General features: G+C 45.5%; 1 protein-coding gene across 1 annotated transcript; it reads left to right on the top strand.

The window, feature by feature from the left end:
* Positions 1-8,842: 8,842 nt before the first annotated feature.
* LOC139479045 (uncharacterized) lies at positions 8,843-22,355 on the top strand. Its single transcript, XM_071261791.1, has 2 exons — positions 8,843-9,572; positions 20,494-22,355. The coding sequence occupies exons 1-2, from the start codon at positions 9,215-9,217 to the stop codon at positions 21,243-21,245; spliced, it is 1,110 nt and encodes a 369-aa protein (XP_071117892.1). The 5' UTR covers positions 8,843-9,214; the 3' UTR covers positions 21,246-22,355.
* The last annotated feature ends 266 nt before the right edge of the window (positions 22,356-22,621 follow it).

Raw genomic sequence — 22,621 nt, 5'->3', positions numbered from 1 at the left:
TGTACATCCACCCACCCTACCTATCTACCCATCCAGCTACCAATTCTCCCACCAAACTCCCTGTACACCCACCAACCCTACCTATCTACCCACCCAGCTACCAATCCTCCCACCAAACTCCATGTACATCCACCCACCCTACCTATCTACCCACCCAGCTACCAATTCTCCCACCAAACTCCCTGTACACCCACCAACCCTACCTATCTACCCACCCAGCTACCAATCCTCCCACCAAACTCCCTGTACACCCACCCACCCTACCTATCTACCCACCCAGCTACCAATTCTCCCACCAAACTCCCTGTACACCCACCCACCCTACCTATCTACCCACCCAGCTGCCAATCCTCCCACCAAACCCCCTGTACATCCACCCACCCTACCTATCTACCCACTCAGCTACCAATCCTCCCACCAAACTCCCTGTACACCCACCCACCCTACCTATCTACCCACCCAGCTACCAATTCTCCCACCAAACTCCCTGTACACCCACCCACCCTACCTATCTACCCACCCAGCTACCAATCCTCCCACCAAACTCCCTGTACACCCACCAACCCTACCTATCTACCCACCCAGCTACCAATCCTCCCACCAAACTCCATGTACATCCACCCACCCTACCTATCTACCCACCCAGCTACCAATTCTCCCACCAAACTCCCTGTACACCCACCAACCCTACCTATCTACCCACCCAGCTACCAATTCTCCCACCAAACTCCCTGTACACCCACCCACCCTACCTATCTACCCACCCAGCTGCCAATCCTCCCACCAAACCCCCTGTACATCCACCCACCCTACCTATCTACCCACTCAGCTACCAATCCTCCCACCAAACTCCCTGTACACCCACCCACCCTACCTATCTACCCACCCAGCTACCAATTCTCCCACCAAACACCCTGTACACCCACCCACCCTACCTATCTACCCACCCAGCTACCAATTCTCCCACCAAACTCCCTGTACACCCACCAACCCTACCTATCTACCCACCCAGCTACCAATCCTCCCACCAAACTCCCTGTACATCCACCCACCCTACCTATCTACCCATCCAGCTACCAATTCTCCCACCAAACTCCCTGTACACCCACCAACCCTACCTATCTACCCACCCAGCTACCAATCCTCCCACCAAACTCCATGTACATCCACCCACCCTACCTATCTACCCACCCAGCTACCAATTCTCCCACCAAACTCCCTGTACACCCACCAACCCTACCTATCTACCCACCCAGCTACCAATCCTCCCACCAAACTCCCTGTACACCCACCCACCCTACCTATCTACCCACCCAGCTACCAATTCTCCCACCAAACTCCCTGTACACCCACCCACCCTACCTATCTACCCACCCAGCTGCCAATCCTCCCACCAAACCCCCTGTACATCCACCCACCCTACCTATCTACCCACTCAGCTACCAATCCTCCCACCAAACTCCCTGTACACCCACCCACCCTACCTATCTACCCACCCAGCTACCAATTCTCCCACCAAACTCCCTGTACACCCACCCACCCTACCTATCTACCCACCCAGCTACCAATTCTCCCACCAAACTCCCTGTACACCCACCAACCCTACCTATCTACCCACCCAGCTACCAATCCTCCCACCAAACTCCCTGTACATCCACCCACCCTACCTATCTACGCACCCAGCTACCAATTCTCCCACCAAACTCCCTGTACACCCACCAACCCTACCTATCTACCCACCCAGCTACCAATCCTCCCACCAAACCCCCTGTACATCCACCCACCCTACCTATCTACCCACTCAGCTACCAATCCTCCCACCAAACTCCCTGTACACCCACCCACCCTACCTATCTACCCACCCAGCTACCAATTCTCCCACCAAACTCCCTGTACACCCACCCACCCTACCTATCTACCCACCCAGCTACCAATTCTCCCACCAAACTCCCTGTACACCCACCAACCCTACCTATCTACCCACCCAGCTACCAATCCTCCCACCAAACTCCATGTACATCCACCCACCCTACCTATCTACCCACCCAGCTACCAATCCTCCCACCAAACTCCCTGTACACCCACCAACCCTACCTATCTACCCACCCAGCTACCAATCCTCCCACCAAACTCCCTGTACATCCACCCACCCTACCTATCTACCCACCCAGCTACCAATTCTCCCACCAAACTCCCTGTACACCCACCCACCCTACCTATCTACCCACCCAGCTGCCAATCCTCCCACCAAACCCCCTGTACATCCACCCACCCTACCTATCTACCCACTCAGCTACCAATCCTCCCACCAAACTCCCTGTACACCCACCCACCCTACCTATCTACCCACCCAGCTACCAATTCTCCCACCAAACTCCCTGTACACCCACCAACCCTACCTATCTACCCACCCAGCTACCAATCCTCCCACCAAACTCCCTGTACATCCACCCACCCTACCTATCTACCCACCCAGCTACCAATTCTCCCACCAAACTCCCTGTACACCCACCAACCCTACCTATCTACCCACCCAGCTACCAATCCTCCCACCAAACTCCATGTACATCCACCCACCCTACCTATCTACCCACCCAGCTACCAATTCTCCCACCAAACTCCCTGTACACCCACCAACCCTACCTATCTACCCACCCAGCTACCAATCCTCCCACCAAACTCCCTGTACACCCACCCACCCTACCTATCTACCCACCCAGCTACCAATTCTCCCACCAAACTCCCTGTACACCCACCAACCCTACCTATCTACCCACCCAGCTACCAATCCTCCCACCAAACTCCCTGTACATCCACCCACCCTACCTATCTACCCACCCAGCTACCAATTCTCCCACCAAACTCCCTGTACACCCACCAACCCTACCTATCTACCCACCCAGCTACCAATCCTCCCACCAAACTCCCTGTACATCCACCCACCCTACCTATCTACCCACCCAGCTACCAATTCTCCCACCAAACTCCCTGTACACCCACCAACCCTACCTATCTACCCACCCAGCTACCAATCCTCCCACCAAACTCCCTGTACACCCACCCACCCTACCTATCTACCCACCCAGCTACCAATCCTCCCACCAAACCCCCTGTACACCCACCAACCCTACCTATCTACCCACCCAGCTACCAATCCTCCCACCAAACTCCCTGTACACCCACCCACCCTACCTATCTACCCACCCAGCTACCAATCCTCCCACCAAACTCCCTGTACATCCACCCACCCTACCTATCTACCCACCCAGCTACCAATTCTCCCACCAAACCCCCTGTACATCCACCCACCCTACCTATCTACCCACCCAGCTACCAATCCTCCCACCAAACTCCCTGTACACCCACCCACCCTATCTATCTACCTATCTACCCACCCAGCTACCAATCCTCCCACCAAACTCCCTGTACACCCACCAACCCTACCTATCTACCCACCCAGCTACCAATCCCCCCACCAAACTCCATGTACATCCACCCACCCTACCTATCTACCCACCCAGCTACCAATTCTCCCACCAAACTCCCTGTACACCCACCAACCCTACCTATCTACCCACCCAGCTACCAATCCTCCCACCAAACTCCCTGTACACCCACCCACCCTACCTATCTACCCATGCACCCACCTACCCATCCACCTACCTATCTACCCATCTACCTAACAACACACGCTCCAGCCCACCTACCTACCTACCTTCCCACCTACCTGCCTAAAACCCACCTACTTACCCATCAACCCGCGTAATACCCACCCAACCATCCACTTATCAGCCAACCCACCCATCCACTTATCCACCAACCCATCCATCTACCCATCCACCAACCTATCCACCTACCTACCTACATAATGGAATATTTAACTATTTTTATGAACAGATTAAATGCAGAAAAATAAAAAATGCAGCAAAAGGGTTTGGGTGACCCTGGCACAGTCAGGTTGGTTGGGCTCATCATCAGCTCAGGGCCATTGCCCCCTCTACACGCAGCCCAGACAGCGAATGAGATTTCTTCCAGGAAGCGCTGCCTAGTCAAACCCACCCAGAACTTTTCGGAGAATGTGAAGACTCCCCAACACTGCAGCCTTCTGCATTACCCAGATTGTCTGAAGGACTGTATTCCTGGCAGCAAAACCGGGTACTCTTCCAATGTCAGTCAACAGACTAAGGCAACGAGAACAATCAGGAGTCGGACAACATGGCACTTGTGAAAAAGCTAGACATTTCGAAAGCGAGGTCCGCATATTTGCCATGTTTTTCCTGAATCTTGTCAATCACATGAGTGTCAAAAGGGACAGAAGTTCAACGATAATATTGATTTCATTGGATTTATCAAAAAGCAAAATGTCAGGCTTGTTGGCCTGAATAGGTCAGAGGCTGTAAATGGGCCTATTCCAAAGAATTTTGTATTAGTAATTTTCAATTACACACATTGACGGTTTCGAGTGTGAAGTGACTGGTCCTGAGCAGCAAACAGAAAGCTCTTCGGTTTCACTTTTCAGGCCAGCCGACTTCATCCAAATGGTTGCTGATCCCCTCAACACACTGTACATAAACTCGACGCAGTAGTCGTTCAGATAGCCTCTCCTTGAAAAACTGAGCCTGGGCCGATTGGATATGACACTTCGCTTGGTTGACACTCATTTCTGTACTGTCCAGCAGTACAGAACCATCAACAAAATCAACATTGACATTGAGATTATGTCCCACATCCTTGGCTCGTTTAAGATAAATGTGGAATACCTTGTTTTCATCATGTGTCTTGACTTAGTTTACAAGAGGATCATCAGTCAAATATTTATGTGCAAAAGTGCACAAAGCAATTCTATCATGAAGAGCCTCCACATTAATCAGACCACGCCCTCACATTATGATCCGTAATTATAAGCGATTGTGGGATGAGAGATGGTGGTGGGATCCATTGTCTACCATGGTTCTTCGTGTGAGTTTGTCAGTACCCCCGTGACCGCCACCGTGGTCTAGTGGTAGAACGTCCGCCCGGAGAGCGGAAGGTCCGGGGTTCGATCCCGACCGCGTCATACCAAAAGACCTTAAAAGATGGTACTTGTTGTTACCCTGTCTGGCGCTCGGCATTAAGGGGCTAAAACAAGGACTGGTCGGCTCGGAGTCTGAGTGGGGTATTCATGTTAAACTGCGGCATGGTATCTCAGTGTGCTAGCACTATAAATCGGCATCAGTCCGGACTAGTACAAGCAGCCACACAAACACACACACGTACATGCACGTCGCTATATAAGTGCAATAATCTTGGACGCGACGTTAAACCCCATTTCACCTCACCTTATCAGTACCCCGAGTTTCTTGTTGTGTCCATTCACCAACACCAAAAGAATATGAAAGAACAGGTGCAGCATAAGTATTTGTGGCTTTAATTTCATTCCGAGCGTTCAGCTCTCAACTCCAGACTTTCTTTAGTCTACATTTGTACTCTGTCCTAAGTTTTTCCTTGATATGAGCATTTTGAGTACGTATAGGCCTGACCTCCCACGAGATGGCCAATAACTCCTCCCCCAAGTAAACTGACCGATCCTCCCTCTTCTACCATGCCAAGTTTCAGATGAAAAATGTTGCATTTGTCGAGTCCAAAGGACAATAGAAAAGGACTCGACAATAAGAATCTGTTTCTTAGTGTGGATCCTCCATTGACAATATGTTTAAGGTCATCCATGGAAAGGAGATTATTATTATTATCATATATTTTTTGTCAGACATGTTCTCTGTCATCCGATTTGTAAAAAGTAAAAAAACGTATTTAACATAAAACCACGGACATATCCTCTTATTCCACGTTCATTTCCACATGACGGCAGAAAAAATATTATTTGGTTCAAAAATGAAAATGAAATTGTATATATTTGTCCTTTCTGTTCAATAAATATTCCACAACCGACACTCGCTATGTGATTTATACGTGCAAGAGACTCATTCAATAAATGTCCTTGCACTGAGAACCATCGTTCCAAGCACACATAAACATACACTACTGGGACTTATAAAGAAAGACTATGTATTACAACAATGAAGGTGAACCTCATTTGACCAAATATTTGCTACACACGTGAAAGCCCCTTAGCGCAGTGTTATCTTACACTCCTCAAGAACAGCTAAGTTATTCCTGATATTGTACAAACGCGTCAAGGTAAGTATATACATATTTTCTCACACACACCCAAAGTATTGCTTCAAACGTGGCACGTTTTATGTAGAAATAATGGGTTTTTCAAATGCGACGACTTGAGCGTGTACTTTTGTTGTCGAGAAGCAATGTTTGGCAGGGTAGCTGTATAGAGAGTACAGTTGTCACATCTCTCAAAGGATCACGGGAGTAAGAAGAATACATGTTGGCACAAGGCTTCAAATAAAAGGTTTAAGAGGTAGTATTATAATGATGACGGTAATAATCAACTACAACTACAACCGCTGCTGCTGCTACTACTGTAGGGGGGCACATGGTCTTGACGTCCAAAATAACATTGCTGTGTCTGAGACACGGATGCTGGAGACGCGTGGTCTTGACTTCCATGATGACATTGCTATGTCTGAGACACGGATGTAGGTGGCACGTGGTCTTGACGTCCATTATGACATTTCTATGTCTGAGACACGGATGTAGGGGAGACACGTGATCTTGGCGTCCATACTGACATTGCTATGTCCGAGACACGGATGTAGGTGGCACGTGGTCTTGACGTCCATGATGACATTGCAATGTCTGAGACACGGATGTAGGGGAGACACGTGATCTTGACGTCCATGATGACATTGCTATGTCTGAGACACGGATGTAGGAGGCACGTGGTCTTGACGTCCATTATGACATTGCTGTGTTTGAGGCACGGATGTAGGAGGCACGTGGTCTTGAGGTCCATGATGACATTGCTGTGTCTGAGACACGCATGTAGGAGGCACGTGGTCTTGACGTCCATGACGGCGTTACTATGTCTGAAACACTGATGTAGGAGGCACGTGGTCTTGACGTCCGTCCATGAATGCGTTACTATATCTGAGACACGGATGTAGAAGGCACGTGGTCTTGGCGTCCATGATGACATTGCTATGTCTGAGACTCGGATGTAGGAGGCACATGGTCTGTTTGGTTGTTGTTTTTGTTGTGTGTGTGTGTGTGTGTGTGTGTGTGTGTGTGTGTGTGTGTGTGTGTGTGTGTGTGTGTGTGTGTGTGTGTGTGTGTGTGTGTGTGTGTGTGTGTGTGTGATTTTCTTCCTTGACCTTTTCTAGTACTGTGAAACCCACGAGCACGGGTATGATGCTGACAAGCCAGTAGGGTGGAATATTTCCCATTCCACGTTTCCCATTCAACTTTCGCACTGTATATCAACTACAAGTATATAATTTAACCTTGTCAATGATTGTTGGTTATAATGATGCATTTAGTATCTTCAGATATTACCATGAGTGAATGCATCTACCGTGAGTAATTGCATCTGCTGTAATGCATATACAGATGTGTTGATATGTATGTCGTCTTGATCTGCGAGGGCATTTGTGTTCATTGAAAACGTAGTGTGTTGAAAAGGTTGGTTGCATCTTGTCATATGTTTCAGCTTCAGTAGTTCACAAGTTGTCATTTTTTGTTGCAGAATTTCTCACATTTATGTTTCGAAAATAAATTAAACTCGATGAATAGATATATATATATATAGTCTATGGGTGTTTATATCAAAGGTAATTACTAAGCGATGCTGTACTCGGAAGTGAAGGAGCAGGTAGGGTAAGTTAAAGTCAAATTTTAAAGTTGCAAAATATCTCGTAGATAAAACCTGTTGGCGGATTTTAGCTTTATCTTTTTTTTATCTAGTGCAAACCAGATAAGGGCCTCGTTCCACAAAACAGTCACAGCGCTAAGGTGATTGTAATCCACATACTTTAACATTGACTTACGACAGACGTAGCGCTATGATTGGCTTGTGGGACGGGGCCCAGTTTCAAATCGTTATAATTTGATGATTCATTTTTAATATATCCAGGAAAGATTTCGATATTTTAGCTTCTCGAGGTCATGTGGACAATAGAGCTATGTATAGTTCGGGAATGTCTGTACTCCTTCCTCCAGAGGAGAGTACATGGACCACTTGCACAAAGCCATATTATCTCTACGCCCATACTCTAACATAGATGTACAAAAGTCGTAGCGCTGAGATCGCTTTATGCAAGTGGGCCCAGGTCTACAAGTTAACCTGAAAACGTCACAATATACAGTACACATTTAGGAGGAGGAACTAAAAGGAAATCCAGCAAGATACATATCGATACAGATTTTGGGGTTAGAAGTAAAATATATTCAGCACGACATAGTAAAATAGAATAACAAAATACATATTGCCTTACTTGAAATACAATAAAGGGCTACGTCAAACATAAATGTAATTGTAAGTACGTGGTTGATCCAGGTCGTAAATGGGACCCTAACAATCCTATAACAGTGAGGGGATCTCAGCGATAGATATTATTAACAGAGAGAAGAGTTCAATGACAAAGCATAGCACACCTGTATCTGAGAAATTCTCATGCGTGTCTGTAGGTGGTTCTGTTGAGAACCGGTGAGAGAAATCAACAACACAGAGACCTATAGAAGCTATTTAAACACGATTACATTGACGATAAGGGTAAATATAGCTGTGGCATAAAGGCAGTCGAGATCTAAGCAGGAGAAAGTGCCTCGTGTGTTCTGTCAGCTATATAATAGACGCGTAGGGCGGAAAGGATAAAAAATATGACGCGTTCTGACTACCTTTAATTTGCATAGACGGGTTTCGTCTGCAGTTATTGAGGGTTCGGAAGGTTGATTTGCTAACAAACAGCGGAGCTGCTTAGCGAGACAGCAAGGGGTGATTTGCTTCACGTCGCAAATCCGGGTGTTGGGGTGAGACAGGGCGGTCGTCTTCGCCCGGTCTTGTTACGTATAAATGCGGTGATCGTGCATGTACCCGGCACTCACACTTCTCATAATGAAGGGGAAAATAGCAGCGTCATGGTCGAGTTGTTCCTTGGTCGTTAAGTCGTCAAAGTAGCTTGAGGGACTGGGGCTTCTCGACACTGATAAGGACGGATAGTTACTGTTATAACCAGCTTTGGGACGACCCATGGTACTCCGGCTGGGTGAAGTCGACTGCTAATGATAAGTTGTAGTCCCGGCGTGAGGTGACTAGTGTGGGAATATGCATCACACAGGGGACGCCGTCAAGCCCACAGCAGAGCTGTCGTCGTTTGGGAACAGTTACATGTCCCCTAATACTCCCGGGTCTGGCTTGTCCTGCGTGTGGGGGGACCACAACCAGAGGTTACGGGAGATCCTTGAGGACAACCGGCTACCCCAGATTGTGAAGATCTGCGAGGAGGATGTGGTACAGAGTAATGGGGAAGGAAGTGAAGGATTCAACTTCCAACAACCGCTGCTCCTGTATAAGGAAGTGAAGCTGACGAGGGTGTTTTCGCGGAACGTGCGTCGTGACCCGGGACCCAGAGGAAGGGAGAGGGAGGTCGGACCCTACGTCGTCATTCCGGAACATTACCCAGGTAGGTTCTAATCGAGTAATCGAGGGGGCGGGTTGAGAGTGATGTGCTTGGAAATGCACAGATAACTCTGTTAAAACAGATTAAGTGCAATACTTCAAAAGATACTTTGCGTTAATATTTTGTGAAGGAAATTAATGAATGGGTGAGCTGGTGCGGAGGGCTGGATTATGGGGTTGGTGTTGGGGTTTCGCGGCATACTCGTGGGTTGGTGAAGAGAGGTGGATCGAGCTGGGGGTGGGGTGGGGGAGGGCGTGTATGTGAGGGGGGTACGAGGCGTACTCGTGGGTTGGTGTAGAGAGTTGGATCGAGCTAGGGGTTGGGGGTGGGGATGGGGGGGGGGGGGGGGGCGTGTGTGTGTGGAGTTATGCGGCGTACACGTGGCCATCGGTGACGGGTGGGTCGGAGCTGGGGGAAGATGTCGTGGGTCGTCCTGCACAGCATTGAAATGATGTGTCCAGTAAAAGCGGGTTGTCAATCGGAGCAGATAGTATATGGGTGTTGAGACGCACAGTACAAAGAAAGAAAAACAAGATTATTAACATAAGAGTAATATAATAGAATAAAGAAGCGTTACCCATAATGTATCTTGTCTCTTCTGTTACTTACCTAGTTCTGAAATGCCAATGCAACAGTATTGGCTACAGTTATAAGTAACTGTTAATATAATTTACATCGTAATAATAATATTCCTATTGGGTATGTGGGCCTTCGTGATTTACCTTAGTAAGTGTATGTATGTAGTTGTGTCTGTGTGATCTATGACTCAGAGAGACTGTAAATCTATGCCCCACCCATGCATACCCGTTCCGTTCGTGATCGGATTGATTAAACTCATCGATAAAACTATAATATTGACTCGGCTTTGAGGATCAACAATCTGACGTGTCATATGATTGATTAGAGTGTATATTGAACTCCGTAGCGGGGAATGCTCAAGTGAACTACTAATGTAAGCTGACATGTTATTGCACACGAAGACGATCCCGCTGATTGCAGTGCACAGATTTCACGTAATCAATATGCATGGCTACAATGTGATGTCTCCCGGCTTCGTTTCCTCAGTCAAATATTAGCACTTATGAATCTAAACACTGTAACCCTACCTTGTGTCCGTGCTGCCGAGTCATGCTCGCGAATCAGACAAATGGGAAACCCGATAGAAAAACAATCCGATAACAGTGGCGTTGGAGGGATCACACCGGCCACAGTGACAATGGCTTATGACAGCAGCCGTGTTTACACCTGACAAAACACGCTATATGAGCGAACATTAACTGTGGAAGGAATGTTGGGGTGACCCAGCGCCCCCCCCCCCCCCCCCCCCCCCCCCCCGTTTCCTCGAGGAGTTGCAGTTGTAAGAAGACGCCACTACATCCCCTAACCTAACAATGGGGAACAGTTTTCGGGTAATTATGGCCCTTCAACGTAGGGGTAATCTGTTTCTCGCTATCGCAACACTCAATAGGCAGGGGAGAAGTATGGGGTTCTTAAGGCGGAAATGGGTTTTGTGTTTGGATTATTGAATATTGTCTTTCTTCAGGTTTCTTTTTTAGTTTAAAAGATAATATTTATGTATATATCCATCTCTGATCCACAAATACCTGTATGTCTATGACATCTCTGCATTTGCCCATCATCCATCATCTGGTTCCAGTTATCCAGTGATACTTATCTGTCGATCACATCTGGGTCGTTATTCCTGGACCCATCCATCTACTGGCACAAGTTATCCAGTGATACTTATCTGTCGATAACATCTGGATCGTTATTCCTGGACCCATCCATCTACTGGCACAAGTTATCCAGTGATACTTATCTGTCGATAACATCTGGGTCGTTATTCCTGGACCCATCCATCTACTGGCACAAGTTATCCAGTGATACTTATCTGTCGATCACATCTGGGTCGTTATTCCTGGACCCATCCATCTACTGGCACAAGTTATCCAGTGATACTTATCTGTCGATAACATCTGGGTCGTTATTCCTGGACCCATCCATCTACTGGCACAAGTTATCCAGTGATACTTATCTGTCGATAACATCTGGGTCGTTATTCCTGGACCCATCCATCTACTGGCACAAGTTATCCAGTGATACTTATCTGTCGATAACATCTGGGTCGTTATTCCTGGACCCATCCATCTACTGGCACAAGTTATCCAGTGATACTTATCTGTCGATAACATCTGGATCGTTATTCCAGGACCCATCCATCTACTGGCACAAGTTATCCAGTGATACTTATCTGTCGATAACATCTGGGTCGTTATCCCAAGATCCATTCATCTCCTGGCACAAGTTATCCAGTGATACTTATCTGTCGATAACATCTGGGTCGTTATTCCTGGACCCATCCATCTACTGGCACAAGTTATCCAGTGATACTTATCTGTCGATCACATCTGGGTCGTTATTCCTGGACCCATCCATCTACTGGCACAAGTTATCCAGTGATACTTATCTGTCGATAACATCTGGGTCGTTATTCCTGGACCCATCCATCTACTGGCACAAGTTATCCAGTGATACTTATCTGTCGATAACATCTGGGTCGTTATTCCTGGACCCATCCATCTACTGGCACAAGTTATCCAGTGATATTTATCTATTGATAACATCTCGGTTGTTATTCCTGGATCCATCCATCTACTGGCACAAGTTATCCAGTCATATTTATCTATTGATAACATCTCGGTCGTTATCCCAAGATCCATTCATCTCCTGGTACAGGTAATCCAGTGATACTTATCTATCGATAACATCTCGGTCGTTATCCCAGGACCAATCCATCTACTGGTTCCAGTTATCCAGTGATATTTATCGATAACATCTGGGTCGTTATCCCAGGATCCATAAATCTCCTGGTACAGGTTATCCAGTGATACTTATCTATCGATAACATCTCGGTCGTTATCTCAAAATCCATCCATCTCCTGGGACAGGTTATCCAGTGATATTTATCTATCGATAACATCTCGGTCGTTATCCCAGGATCCATTCATCTCCTGGTACAGGTTATCAAGTGATATTTATCTATCGATAACATCTCGGTCGTTATCCCAGGACCCATCCATCTACTGGTTCCAGTTATCCAGTGATATTTATCGATAAAATCTCTGTCGTTATCCCAAGATCCATCCATCTCCTGGTACAAGTTATCCAACGATACTGTGATGTCTTTATCAGTATCTATATCCATCCCCCTGGTATCCATCAATACATCAACACCTACACAGATTATATGTTTCCATCAATACTTATCTGTATCTTCCTATCATTACACATGTGTGTGTGTGTGTGTGTGTGTGTGTGTGTGTGTGTGTGTGTGTGTGTGTCTATTTCTCTATCTATACAATTCTGGACATAACGGAAATAGATCTAACGAATATACACTTGTAATTTAATATAAAACGTAAATACGAGAGAATAATCAGTCTCGATTATCTGCAAAGACAGATTCCATTGGACATAAAATTCAAAATACTGGTGTAAATTATTGGATGGAGCACTGGCTCAGTGATGACGCCAGGTGTTCGCGACAAGGGTAAACATTCACGTCCTGTTCTACCGCTTGTACTCGCCACTCAAGAAATCACAGTTAATCCCTCCGAGGTGGTATCATATATATTCGTGAATAAGCAAAATATATCCATCATACATATTTATGATAAATACTACTGCCGAATACTGAATTGTTACACAATCGAGATATTCCATCGCAAAGTACAAATATACAGCCGGGCAAAAACATATACACCACTGTTTGATGGTGACTAAAAAAATACAAACGAAAATACAGTAAACTACGGTTAAAACGAACTCAAATGGGCTACTAATTTTAGTTCGTTATAACCGTAGTTCGTTTTAAGTACATATACAGCATAACGACAGCAATAGTCGGGACCAAAAAAGTAAGTTCGTTATATCCGTCATTTCGTTATAAGCGTGTTCGTTATAACCGTAGTTTACTGTAGTTATTCTATGGAGATGTATTTGATAAGAGTATCACATTTGTGTTTTTGAACTTAAGTTTTCAGTTTTTCGACGAGTGTTTTCAGCCTTGTAACGTTTATAATACGTTTAGCCAAATCGAAATTTCAAGTGTATACTTTCTTTTGCCCTACAGTGTACTTAAATACTTATTAGTCGAGATTGACATCACGCCAGTTGGAATAAGGTATGCCTCAGGTAACTCCTTTTGACACGCTTGTTTTGATCCCCAGATTAGCAAAGGTCAGATAAGGTGAGGAGTTTACTCAGGCATATGAATCTCAAGTCACGTGTCATGTCGTGTATTAGCTATTATTTATTTAATACGATACCATAAAATCCCGGGGTCTTTTTTTATTACTTATTCGTCTGAAACCTAAACTCCAGTACCTATATATCGTGTATGATGGATAATAGACAGTAATAACGTCGCGGAACGACCTTTGCCCCATATTGACATCAGGTGAATGTGTTATGATGCGTGGTAGATTGACAAATTCACACGTTCGTGCGGAGAAGATCATGGTGGCAAACACTTTCTCTTGAAATTACCACAGAACAAATTGGACAGTATTTGACAATATTGTCGCGAAGGCCTTGCTGTCTGTCGGGACGGGTCAACCTTTACTATGAATAGACTAGTAATTTGTTGGAGCGTTCTTGACAAGTAGAGTTAATAGCTGAAGTCTTTGTGCTGGTCATGTTCACAGGTCATTTTAAGCTGACCACGGGCAGTGAATGCATGGCCCCCGAGTGAGAAGCATCATTGTGACCATTCGCCTTTACTCTTCATCCCTCCCCGCTCCCGACTGCTCTGAACGCTCACACCTTGATATATAGAAACCCACTTCCCCTCTGCTTCTACAAAGATTCCGTCTGTCGGTGACCTCACACCTGGTGTGGCGCCCCGTCTCTTTCACCACCTGTCAAATGTCTCCTGACCTCCTCCCGTGGTGCCTTTATACACTCTCCCATCGTCCCATAAAGCGTAACACGTTTAAAGCGTTAGTCTTTCAAGCCTCAAAGGCGTTTCCTGCTTGACGTTAAGGTCCGTGTAGCGGATTAGATATAGTAATGTGAAAATGATCCATCTGAAATGTATAGAGAGTTCGCTTCATTGTCGCTAGCTGGCATCAACCGTATGTGTGTATGTGACCGAGTTGTTTATCCGTCAGCAGTGTCCCAGCCTCGCGGCCTGTCAGCCATGGAGCACAGACAAACCAGTGGTTGATATCATGAACAATGAACAACGATTTGAGATTATAGCTATTTCATCCATGTGTATATTATAGAAACTCTGACTTTGTAAACTTACGTACGTTTGACGGTCAATGGGGGAGACATGTGGTCGTAGTTCGCTGTGCAGAGTTGCGTCCCTTAGGTGTGACAGCAACTGATGATTGGGGTTCGAATGCCAGTTTATCCTTATTATGTTTCCAGATTTGTCAGCATCATACCCATGCTCTTGGGAATCAAACAGGTGATAAACGTTTGAGGCCGACGTAACCACTTCCGTTGTCTAGTGGTAGAGCGTCCGCTCGGAGAGCGGAAGGTCCGGAGTTCGATCCCCGGCCGTTTCATACCAAAAGACGTTAAAAGATGGTACTTGTTGTTATCCTGTCTTGCGCTCGGGATAAAGGGGCTAAAACAAGGACTGGTCGGCTCGGAGTCAGTACACTGTGGCTGGGTGGCATGGTGTCTGCGGCATGGTATCTCAGTGAGCAGCGCTATAAATCGGCATCAGTCCGCACAAGTACAAGTAGCCATACAAACACACACACGTACATGCACGTCGCTATATAAGTGCAATAATCTTGGACGCGATGTTAAACGTCCTTAAACCTTTAACGTCACCTCCTGCATAAACTTTGCACGCTATTCAAAGAAAGAAAAACGGTTATTGTGCATAAAAGTGAATAAATATATGTAAAAAATAATCTAGGTTAAAGTTATATATACAGAGAAGATAGTAACTTGTAAATATATATAATTTGTAATTGCAGTTGATTTAGAGAAGAGAGTAGAAGAGATGGATGGAAGAATAATACAAACTGACAAATCGCTGACAGCGAATCACTGTCAAATACTAAAATTTGGGAGAATTAATTATCACAGGTATTCGATCTAAGTAACAGTAAGTGATTTCGACAGGTGACAGATCATCTATCACAGACACCCGTCTGGTCCCATCAATCTCTGTTAGAGGTGAGCTACGCCCGCAGTGTAAATGCGACATAGCGCTCTCAGTTAACCCTTGTGTGATGCACCGCGCAAACTCATACTAGTATACCTTTAAAGGTGCAAAAAGCATATTTCATATAAAACAAGAGGACAATAAAGCAATTCATCAAAGTTACTCCGCCAAACCTCGCACTGTAGTGCAGTTCTTTCAGTGATTTCAAAGCGGCAATATCTGGGGCAATCAAACACAGGCAATTTGTCTGTCTCACAGACCCTAGATAATAAATTAAAATTGAATTCACCCCGAGTTTCAAATGATTTGGCAAGTCTCGATTTCTTCAGATAATTCAGCATTGTTCTTGGCTCCTTTTGGATTTTACATTACAATTTGTAGAGGTATATTGGGAAAAATAAGATAAGGGACGAAGTATTATCCTGCCAGGGAACCAGCCATTGTTTTGCTTTAATCGATTTTATCAATGTTCTGACCACTACACATCTAACGTATATTCAACTGCAGGTACATATTTCAGCATTATTATCTTAGAAAACTATGTAATTATTTCGCTTCACAAGTGTCCATCATCGCCGTGGTCACAAGTGTCCGTCATTACCGTTGTCACATGTGTCCGCCATCACCGTTTTCACAAGTGTCCTCAATCACCGGTGACAAGTGTCCGTCATCACCGTGGTCACATGTGTCTGTCATCACGGCGGTGACAAGTGTCCGTCATCACCGTGGTCACATGTGTCCGTCATCACCGTTGTCACAAGTGTCCGTCATCACCGTGTTCACAAGTGTCCTCAATCATCGTGGTCAAAAGTGTCCGTCATCAGGTGCATGGTGTTCTCTAATCGATCAGGACTGCGTCAGTGGTTTCCTCTAATCAATGACGACCGCCTCAGTGGTGTTCTCTAATCAGTGACGACCGCCTCAGTGGTGTCCTCAATCAGTGACGACTGCCTCAGTGGTGTCCTCAATCAGTGACGACCGCCTCAGTGGTGTCCTCAATCAGTGACGACCGCCTCAGTGGTGTCCTCAATCAGTGACGACCGCCTCAGTGGTTTCCTCTAATCAGTGACGACCGCCTCAGTGGTTTCCTCTAATCAGTGACGACCGCCTCAGTGGTGTCCTCAATCAGTGACGACCGCCTCAGTGGTTTCCTCTAATCAGTGACGACCGCCTCAGTGGTGTCCTCAATCAGTGACGACCGCCTGAGTGGTGTCCTCAATCAGTGACGACTGCCTCAGTGGTGTCCTCAATCAGTGACGACCGCCTCAGTGGTGTCCTCAATCAGTGACGACCGCCTCAGTGGTGTCCTCTAATCAATGACGACCGGTTCAGTGGTGTCCTTTAATCAATGACGACTGGTTCAGTGGTGTCCTTTAATCAATGAAGACCGGTTCAGTGGTGTCCTCTAATCAATGACGACCGGTTCAGTGGTGTCCTCAATCAGTGACGACCGGTTCAGTGGTGTCCTCTAATCAATGACGACCGGTTCAGTGGTGTCCTCTAATCAATGACGACCGCCTCAGTGGTTTCCTCTAATCAGTGACGACCGCCTCAGTGGTGTCCTCAATCAGTGACGACCGCCTCAGTGGTGTCCTCAATCAGTGACGACCGCCCCAGTGGTGTCCTCAATCAGTGACGACCGCCTCAGTGGTGTCCTCTAATCAATGACGACCGGTTCAGTGGTGTCCTTTAATCAATGACGACTGGTTCAGTGGTGTCCTTTAATCAATGACGACCGCCTCAGTGGTGTCCTCTAATCAATGACGACCACCTCAGTGGTTTCCTCTAATCAGTGACGACCGCCTCAGTGGTGTCCTCAATCAGTGACGACCGCCTCAGTGGTTTCCTCTAATCAGTGACGACCGCCTCAGTGGTGTCCTCAATCAGTGACGACCGCCTCAGTGGTGTCCTCAATCAGTGACGACTGCCTCAGTGGTGTCCTCAATCAGTGACGACCGCCTCAGTGGTGTCCTCAATCAGTGACGACCGCCTCAGTGGTGTCCTCTAATCAATGACGACCGGTTCAGTGGTGTCCTTTAATCAATGACGACTGGTTCAGTGGTGTCCTTTAATCAATGACGACCGGTTCAGTGGTGTCCTCTAATCAATGACGACCGGTTCAGTGGTGTCCTCAATCAGTGACGACCGGTTCAGTGGTGTCCTCTAATCAATGACGACCGGTTCAGTGGTGTCCTCTAATCAATGACGACCGCCTCAGTGGTTTCCTCTAATCAGTGACGACCGCCTCAGTGGTGTCCTCAATCAGTGACGACCGCCTCAGTGGTGTCCTCAATCAGTGACGACCGCCCCAGTGGTGTCCTCAATCAGTGACGACCGCCTCAGTGGTGTCCTCTAATCAATGACGACCGGTTCAGTGGTGTCCTTTAATCAATGACGACTGGTTCAGTGGTGTCCTTTAATCAATGACGACCGGTTCAGTGGTGTCCTCTAATCAATGACGACCGGTTCAGTGGTGTCCTCAATCAGTGACGACCGCCTCAGTGGTGTCCTCTAATCAATGACGACCGGTTCAGTGGTGTCCTCTAATCAATGACGACCGCCTCAGTGGTTTCCTCTAATCAGTGACGACCGCCTCAGTGGTGTCCTCAATCAGTGACGACCGCCTCAGTGGTGTCCTCAATCAGTGACGACCGCCTCAGTGGTGTCCTCAATCAGTGACGACCGCCTCAGTGGTGTCCTCTAATCAATGACGACCGGTTCAGTGGTGTCCTTTAATCAATGACGACCGGTTCAGTGGTGTCCTCTAATCAATGACGACCGGTTCAGTGGTGTCCTCTAATCAATGACGACCGGTTCAGTGGTGTCCTCAATCAGTGACGACCGGTTCAGTGGTGTCCTCTAATCAATGACGACCGGTTCAGTGGTGTCCTCAATCAATGACGACCGCCTCAGTGGTGTCCTCTAATCAATGACGACCGGTTCAGTGGTGTCCTCAATCAGTGACGACCGGTTCAGTGGTGTCCTCTAATCAATGACGACCGGTTCAGTGGTGTCCTCTAATCAATGACGACCGGTTCAGTGGTGTCCTCTAATCAATCATGACAGTGGAATTTACAACAGCAATATTTTACTTTAGAACACTGATACTGCGCTAATTAACTTTACATTCTCTGTAAAACTCTCACCCTAAGATGTCACAATAGACCTGTTTACAAACTGTCACCTACACCTCTGACATCCTTTTCTAAGAAAGTGTTTTGTTGAATGACACAGATGCCACTTATAGCCATCATATCAGGGTCACTGTGCAATATCATTGTGAGGTGACACTCGTGATGTTTACACATTGTTGCAGCAGTCAAGCTAGCGCGCCTGCCCTCGTCAAAACAGCATACAACCTAAAATCGCCAACTAGAACCGATAGGTCCAGTCGTACGACAAAGTCGCATCGTGTGCACAAATCTTCAGATCGAATTACGGTATATGTGTGCATAGTGAAATATACACAATATCCCTGCTGTGACACGTGGCAAGAAATGGTCAGCCTTTGCACGTTTCCACGTGCCATCTGTGTTTTGACAGTGATGTGTGGGCACACGTTGTCTATAACAGCCGCGCCATACCGCAGCAGGACTCGCCTGTATGTCATGTTGAGAATAGCCATACCTTTAATAGCGTTAACACGGGCGACTAAATGAATTTATACCAACTTCTTGAGCAGTATCCAGTCTTACAAATCAAATTAACAAATTATATCTATACTACTCTAAAGAAGTTAAAGATGATATTACAGATTAACTATGGTAATATAAAAGAATCGTTCCTTAATTTCTTAAAGGAATAAAAGAGTGTTCCTTAACTTCTTTTGAGTATTATAAATGTTGTGCTGTCACGTACCTTAGTATAACAGTAATGTGCGGGTAATGTCGCCGAATACTTTTTTGTATCCTAAAATATGAATTTCATCCAGTACGAACTTTATTAAAACTGATCATGTAAATGGTCACATAAACAATTTTCAGCGGGAAATGATAAAGCAGTCATTCGCTGGTGTATCCAGACACACGCGTGTGTAATTATAAGTGATGGATTATCTAACATTACCGTGTATATATTACAACCATATCACGGCAGACTTGATCCAGACTGTAAACAGCCAGAGACGAAAACAACAGATTCCTGCAAGGGCCATTTATTTTAGGAACATGCGCACTGTGGCGTTCACAATACACAGTCTTGTGGTTCTGGTGTTCACTCCATGATGTCAAATTGAAGGGATACAAACGCTCATAAAATCTCCTTCGAGCTGCGAACCTCAATAATAAAGCTGACCTCGCTTTTACTGAACAGAAAGGTTTTTTCACTGGGGTAAATTCATCCAAAGGATGTTAGCAGAATCAACTGAGTTATTAGAAAATAAAAATATGTCGTCAGCTGACAAGAGGTTAACGCAGTAAGCCTAGTGTTGGAGGAGTGGTTGCGATTTAAACTTCACAGTCAGTCTATAAAAACACGCATGTTTCGACCAAGTTAAGTTTTTTTTAAGGGTTAGATTATTTTTTCGAAATGTGCGAATCTATATTCAGCACGGGCCTCGACGTCTATGACGGTACCAATAGGTTCAAACGTCACTGAATAACTGTATCATCCTATCAGGTACATATTATTGATTTTTAAAAACTAAATACGCCAGTATTAGAATATTAACGAATTTAAGAAAACCACAACAAACCAGAGTCTTAATATGTAAATGATTTACCACATCTTTTACAGGTTTCTTCAAAGTTCTGAACACCGAGGGCAGTGATGACATGGCCTTGACCTCCTTATCCACCGTCGCTAGAATTATGCCAGCGTCCTTTCTGTGCCTCGTAAAACTCAAAGGCTTCGTAGCGCAGCACCAACGGAAGGATACATTGGTATATGAAAAGAAGGAGATCCCACCGGGACTACTTTATGTTATGAATATTCATGAGGATCAGGTGACATACATCAATAGCCGGAAGTCTGAGAAGCGGAAGCTGATTCTGTCCCTGCGTTGTACAAACCGAGACCGAAACTTAGAGATATTATTGCCGTACGATTCAACTGGACAATTCTATATCGTCGATCTGAAGAAAAGTAGTTCCCGAAGTTGTGTGAACGCGGGCGCCTTTGCTCACACTATCTCTAGTATCATGCAAACGTTTGACAAAGACAGTGTTACTAAAGTACAACTTATATACGGTGACCCCCCTTCCCAGGAATGTCAGTTTACGGGGGTTCTCAGAATTAGTCACGTGACCAAAGAACATACTGTGATTGCATGTACATTGAATTCGGTGGAGCCGAAAATTTTAGAATTATCAATTACTCCACATCCAAAGTTCAAGCTAGCTTTACAAACAGCGGACCAACACAGCGACGTCGTGAAGAGAAAGTGTTTGGCGTTCATGAAAACTGCCTACGAGAAGTTCCGACGAGATTTGAAGGTTCGGCGAGATTACGAGATCGAGAAACGAGACTTGAGGGAGGATTACGACTAGGGCTCGTGTGCAAGGCGATTAAGCCTGTCCCATGTTGACTTCGTGTACATTTGTTATTCAGCACATTATCCACTTGTGCGTGCGACACTGAGAGGGCCATTGGTCTAATGTGCTGCGGTAATTACTTATTTGATTGACACTGTTGGAACGACAGGAAAGTGAGTCATTTGGGTAACAATGTACTGTGTATCTGAAAAGTTTTCCGAGCAGCGAAAACTGCGAGCGACACACACAATAGTTTCATGATACAGTTATTTTGACAGACCAACAACAAACTAAAGACGTAAGGAGACATTTTTCTTCTACTAACTTCACTGTAAGTCGGGCGTTCTTTAACTTCCTTTGAGTAGTATATAAACTGAACAAAAATGGAGATCATGAATATTTTGGCGCATATTGTTTGTAGTGAAGAGTGAGCTAAAATATTTATATAAATATCCCCAGGATTGATCCCTAACTGGTTTGTCCAGTATATATCCTATTCATTTGACGTGGCTGACCAATCTGCCTTTGTCTGAAACGCTTTGTCTTGTAGGAGTATCAGGTATAGAACTTTGTTTAATTCACTGAATTTGTATCATAAATGTTGAATATTGTAAACGTTAGGATTTGACGATGCTTAATACGTCCGTGCCTTCGTTTTAGAAATGTCGAAATGTTTACACATTTAATTGGTTTGATTGAGATAGAGGGAGGCACGGCTTGTCGCGAACAAGGACGTATATCTGTACCTGAACTCCTTCATAATTTTAAGCTTATTAACTAACCAGCTGTAATCGAATTTAGGGTTCATGTTTGTTAAACAAATTGAATTTTTGTACTCCATGCAATGAGGAAAGAAACGGTGATTGAAAAAGGCCACAAGTAGTATTACATCCTGCTATAGCCGAAGGGAGACTACTTCTCAATCAGTACATGTAATGCTTTACGACGTAATGTCCAAAGTTCCTGTTCTGCACATGTATGTGATATTCACGCATATGTGTATACATTATAATTTAAGTTGTTATATAGGGTTGTTATGATTTGAAATGTCTATAAATTTTGAAACTATATATTTCTACTGTAGTGATAGGGTAAAATGAAGACATGATCTCAGAAATATGTGTATAAAATATGATCAGAATAAAATATGTATTTACAATAATTGTGTTTTGTGGAAAGAATAACAATTATGAAGACTACATTTTGAACAAAAATATTTAACATTTACTTGATGGCCATGGAGTGACATAGCAGTGGTCAATGAGTGTGAGTGAGTTTTTGCGCCGCTTGGAATAGTATTTCAGTTATATCTCGGCGTGACAGCTCAATGTGGAAGGAAATCCCGAAAACTTTTACAACTTTGGTGAAACCCACGAGCATGGGTATGGTGC

The sequence above is a fragment of the Haliotis cracherodii genome, unplaced genomic scaffold (assembly GCF_022045235.1).
Source record: "Haliotis cracherodii isolate W230 unplaced genomic scaffold, xgHalCrac1.p SCAF_4, whole genome shotgun sequence".
NCBI classification, from domain to species: Eukaryota; Metazoa; Mollusca; class Gastropoda; order Lepetellida; family Haliotidae; genus Haliotis; species Haliotis cracherodii.
The sequence above is the reverse complement of the archived record's forward strand: the minus strand, read 5'-3'. Positions and strand labels throughout refer to the sequence as shown.

What these genes read in the sequence shown, in the direction of transcription:
- LOC139479045 (XM_071261791.1), top strand. Translation starts at nt 9,215, where the DNA reads ATGCATCACACAGGGGACGCCGTCAAGCCCACAGCAGAGCTGTCGTCG. An exon ending in CATTCCGGAACATTACCCAG is followed by an intron (nt 9,573 to 20,493) that starts GTAGGTTCTAAT and finishes CATCTTTTACAG; the next exon opens with GTTTCTTCAAAGTTCTGAAC.